General features: G+C 38.0%; 1 protein-coding gene across 1 annotated transcript; it reads left to right on the forward strand.

Annotated features, from left to right (window-relative positions):
- Positions 1 to 3,223: 3,223 nt before the first annotated feature.
- LOC108490621 (taste receptor type 2 member 39-like) lies at positions 3,224 to 4,174 on the forward strand. Its single transcript, XM_017797021.1, is given in 3 exon segments — positions 3,224 to 3,596; positions 3,599 to 3,761; positions 3,763 to 4,174. Coding segments are annotated over 3 exon segments (948 nt in total).
- The last annotated feature ends 210 nt before the right edge of the window (positions 4,175 to 4,384 follow it).

The raw sequence follows: 4,384 nt of genomic DNA on the forward strand, positions 1-4,384 counted from the left end.
ACATTAACGGTACAAAATAGAACCATAAAAACTTGTAGTTTTACTAAATTAATCATCTGAAATATGACAAATGAAATTTTTAGTGGTCTGAACATAATTCCAAATAACCTCAGAACTCAAGAAATATGAGTCTAGCAATCAAAAATAGAATCTATGATTTATAAAATTGGCATATATTTTAAATAGCCAGAAGTCTGACTTACCAAATTTCTATGACAAATGCCATGTTACATGCCAGATGTTCTCCAGCACGGCAGCACATATGCTCGCCCTGCTTGTGAATCATTCCTTAGAGATATTTTGAGTGTTTGGTGAACAAATTTACACATGAACCTGAATTTTCTCCAACTATATTTAACATTTTGGTAAAGAATTTCTCTAAATTCAGATAAGAGCTATGCAATTTGGGAGTCTTTTAGGTAGACCCACTGAAGGGGTACTCCAGTTGCCTCACCCTGTGTCCCTGTTCAGCATGGAAGAAGCCAGAGCACTCTGTGTCCCTATTCCCTACTGGCAATTTGGGTAACCCCTTCAGAGGATGGTGTGATAAGAACAGGAGGTAGGAACTGGCTAGGTGGTTAGGGTAAAAAGACCCCAGAGAAATGTAGCCAGTTTCTCAGTTAAAAGTCAAAATGTTCTTGGGCCTATTAGCAACATACTCTGTTCCAAGGGCCAAAAATGTCAAAAATATTTGGGAGCTTGTATCTAATCCTTAAAAGATTTTAGGGTTACCTCTTCAAAGGGGAGAATGTTGGAGAGGAGGGACTGGGCATGGATTTGATCAAAACACCTTATATACATGTATGAAATTCTCAATAAAGTTTTTGTAAAAGTTTTAAAAAACAAAAGCATCTAGAAAAAAACAACAATTAAAAAAAAGAATTTCTCTAAATTCATATTAGTGTCATGGAAAAATCAAAAACATGATCAGAGCATTAAACAAATGGAGTAAAAAAATCAGCAATTATAGCTTAGAGTAAACACTAATTGAAGCACAACTTAAAAAGAATAGTGTTGAATAGTGACACTTGTTCCTATGAAAGAAAGAAACTAGACCTAGAAAATTTGCAGAGTATGTACAAGCAGCACTTTCCTACATCCCCATAAACATGGAAGAAAACATGAATCCGTGACTTAGAATTCGTGAGCATTGTTTGGCTAATCTACTCCTGCATACCTTTGGGCCCCATTTATTTGGAAAATTATTTTCATCCTTCCCGTTTGTTTATGTCCCCACAGCAGCAAAGGTGAGTTTCTTACCAGTCGCATAATGTTGAGTCACGTTGTGTGTGTGTGTGTGTGTGTGTGTGTGTGTGTGTGTGTGTGTGTATGTGTGTGTTTGGTTTTTTTTGTTTGCTTGTTTTGGGGGTTATTTTGTTTGTTTGTTTGTTTGTTTTGTTTGTTTTGTTTGTGTGGTTTTTTGTGGGTTTTTTGGTCTTTTTGAGACAGGGTCTCCCTGTAGCCCCAGCTGTCCTGGAACTCACTGTGTAAACCAGGTTGGCCTTGAACTCACAGAGATCTGCCTGCCTCTGCCTCCTGAGTGCTGGGATTAAAGGCGTGTGCCATCACGCCCGGCTTTGTTTTGTTTTTATACAGGATCTCACTCTGCAACCCTGGCTGGCTTGAAACTTCTTATATAGGCCAGGTTCACAGAGATCCACCTGTCTCTGCCTCCCAAGTGCTGGTGGTATATACCTGGTAAAGAATTACTTTCTTATCATTTTGGGGGGGAGGCTATTATTTACTGATTTCTGTTTTTTCAATATATATTTTTATTGAGTTTTGTGCACTTCACATAGTACATCTTAATCATCTTAATCATATTTTAGAGTTCCATACATTCATAAAAAGTTAACTCACTTTGGCTGCAGTCTATTTTATCGTGTGTGTTCAATGCTTGCATATTAAAATCAGAAACAACTTTAGCCAGTAAAAAGTGATTCACTTCCATCTATTTTCATTTTAATATTCCAAATTTGCATGAGGATGGGTGATATTTTACCCTAAGATTTGTTAGCCTACCTTGTAAAGCAACTGTGGCACTCTTACTTCAACCCTTTGTTTTCCTACTGTTTTATTTAAAATGAAAGACATGTGCGTGTGTGTGTATATAATCTCTTACATATAACTGAAGAAATTTGTTACCTCAAATAATCTATTCTTTAAAGAACATACTACCTCTTTTTAAAAGGCATGTCTTGGGCTGGAGAGATGGCACAGTCTCACAGGCTCAGGCTCACAATCAAAATGACAAAAAGTATTGTCTTTTTCAAAAAATCAGAAGATGACATGTTAATCTTAGTTCTATAGACAGCAAAAAATTGAAGGTTTGATAAACATTTGGATGCACAAACAAAAAATTATTAGTGTCTTCTTTAAATTATTTCCTTTAAATGGTTAAGATATAATAAAAGGCTTTCAGGGAAAAATGTCACAGTTGAGTCAACTTTCCTCTTAATCTCTGACATAGACAGAAGCATCCACACAGGTCTGGGCAGTATAAGGCAGTGAGCAAGAAAGAGCTCTAGGGTCAGGTGAACTGGGTTTCAATACCAGACCTATCATTCTCACGTTGTGTGCTTTGGACAAGCTATTAAACAACTGCATGACTCAATTTCCTCTTCTGCCAAATGGATATAATAGAAACAAATGATGTTTAAGTGTGGATATATGTGTATGCATATATATATATAGTTTAAACATTATCTAGCACAAAATAAGAAATACATATTTGAAATACTAGGAATATATGTACATGTACTTATACATGTCTTTCATTTTAATCAGTTCAAACAGTTTCAAACTGATTCCTACATATGCATATAGAAATATTTAATTTCTATTCATTCTTTGAATTCACAGGTGAAAACCAGTTAAATAATAACTTGATGGTCCCATGTTTAAACTGAAGTCACCAAAGAATATGGTTCTCAATATATATTAGTGGTTTATAATGTGGAATCCATGCAAGTGCTTCCCTGTGTCTCTTAAATAAACTAATATGAACATGTCCAAAACTCAAGAGAGGACTAGAAACCAAATAATCCATCATTTGCATCTCCATATTTAGAAATGAGAATTTTAAGATAAACAAATTGAGTGTTTTGGAAATGGTACATGAGCTTCTTCCTCCTGTGACATAAATCACCTGAGTTCTCAAGGACCTGTCTGTTGAGCATTTGGGACACATTTTCCTCCAAGCTCCAAAGAGAAACAACCCAGGATGGCTGAGCCCAACAACTACCAGAAACATAGTTTATCACCATTCATCATCTTAATTTTTACAGTAATAGCCACTGAGTGCATCACTGGTATTGTTGCCAGTGGGCTCATCACAGTGGTAAACATGGCCACATGGGTCCAGAAAAAGGCAGTTTCCATAAACAACAGGATCCTGTTTCTCCTCAGTGTATCCAGAATAAGCCTCCAAAGTTTTGTCGTGGTAGAAATTATCTTGTTCCCCATGTCCCAAGATCCTTTTTACAACACTGTTTTACGTAGTATAGTCAAAGTAAATTCCATATTCTTGAATTACTGTGACCTCTGGTTTGCTGCCTTGCTGAGCTTTTTCTACTTTGTGAAGATCGCCAATTTCTCTTAATTTTCCGCACGCTGAAATGGCGAATTTCTGGATTAATGCCCTGGCTTCTGTGGTTCTGGGTGTTTATTTCCTTCAGCTCCAGCATGCTCTTCTTCAAGGACACCTACACCGTGTATAGTAACAGTTCTTTAACTATCAACAACGTCAACTTCAAGTGGAAAATATGTCATGGAAACCAATGTGGTCAGTGTGGCTTTTTTATTCAGCTTGGGAATCCTCCCTCTTCTGATCATGGACATCGCAGCCACCACCTTGCTGATTTTCTCTCTCAGAAGACACAGTCTGCACATGAGAAACAGTGCCACAGGCTCCAGAGACCCCAGCATGGAGGCTCACCTGCGGGCCATCAAAGAAAGTGTCTGCTTTCTCATCCCCTACACAATCAATGCAGCCGCTCTGATTCTGTTCATTTCCAACACTTTAAATTCCAGTCTTTTCTGGAGTGCTTTGCTTAGAATTGTCTCATCTGCCTATCCAACCGGCCACTCCATTGTACTGATTCAGAACAACCCTGGGTTACGAAGATCATGGAAGCAGCTTCTGTCTCAAATCCATGTGTGCTCAGAGCATTGATTCTGAGAGCAGCTCTAGAGAATCACGGCCCTTCCCTTCCCTTGCTTAGATCTTCCCCTGGCCCTCCCTGTCATCCATCCTAACCTGATCCTTTCACCTACTGTGAGGACTTTGTATAGGAAACTGACTACTATTTCTCTCTAGTCCTTTGTGGGCACAATCTTAGTGGAAAGAAGTATACCACTTCTTTCTCTATCTGAGCAGGAGATC

This window comes from Nannospalax galili, unplaced genomic scaffold (assembly GCF_000622305.1).
Source record: "Nannospalax galili isolate Female #2095 unplaced genomic scaffold, S.galili_v1.0 scaffold233, whole genome shotgun sequence".
NCBI classification, from domain to species: domain Eukaryota; kingdom Metazoa; phylum Chordata; class Mammalia; order Rodentia; family Spalacidae; genus Nannospalax; species Nannospalax galili.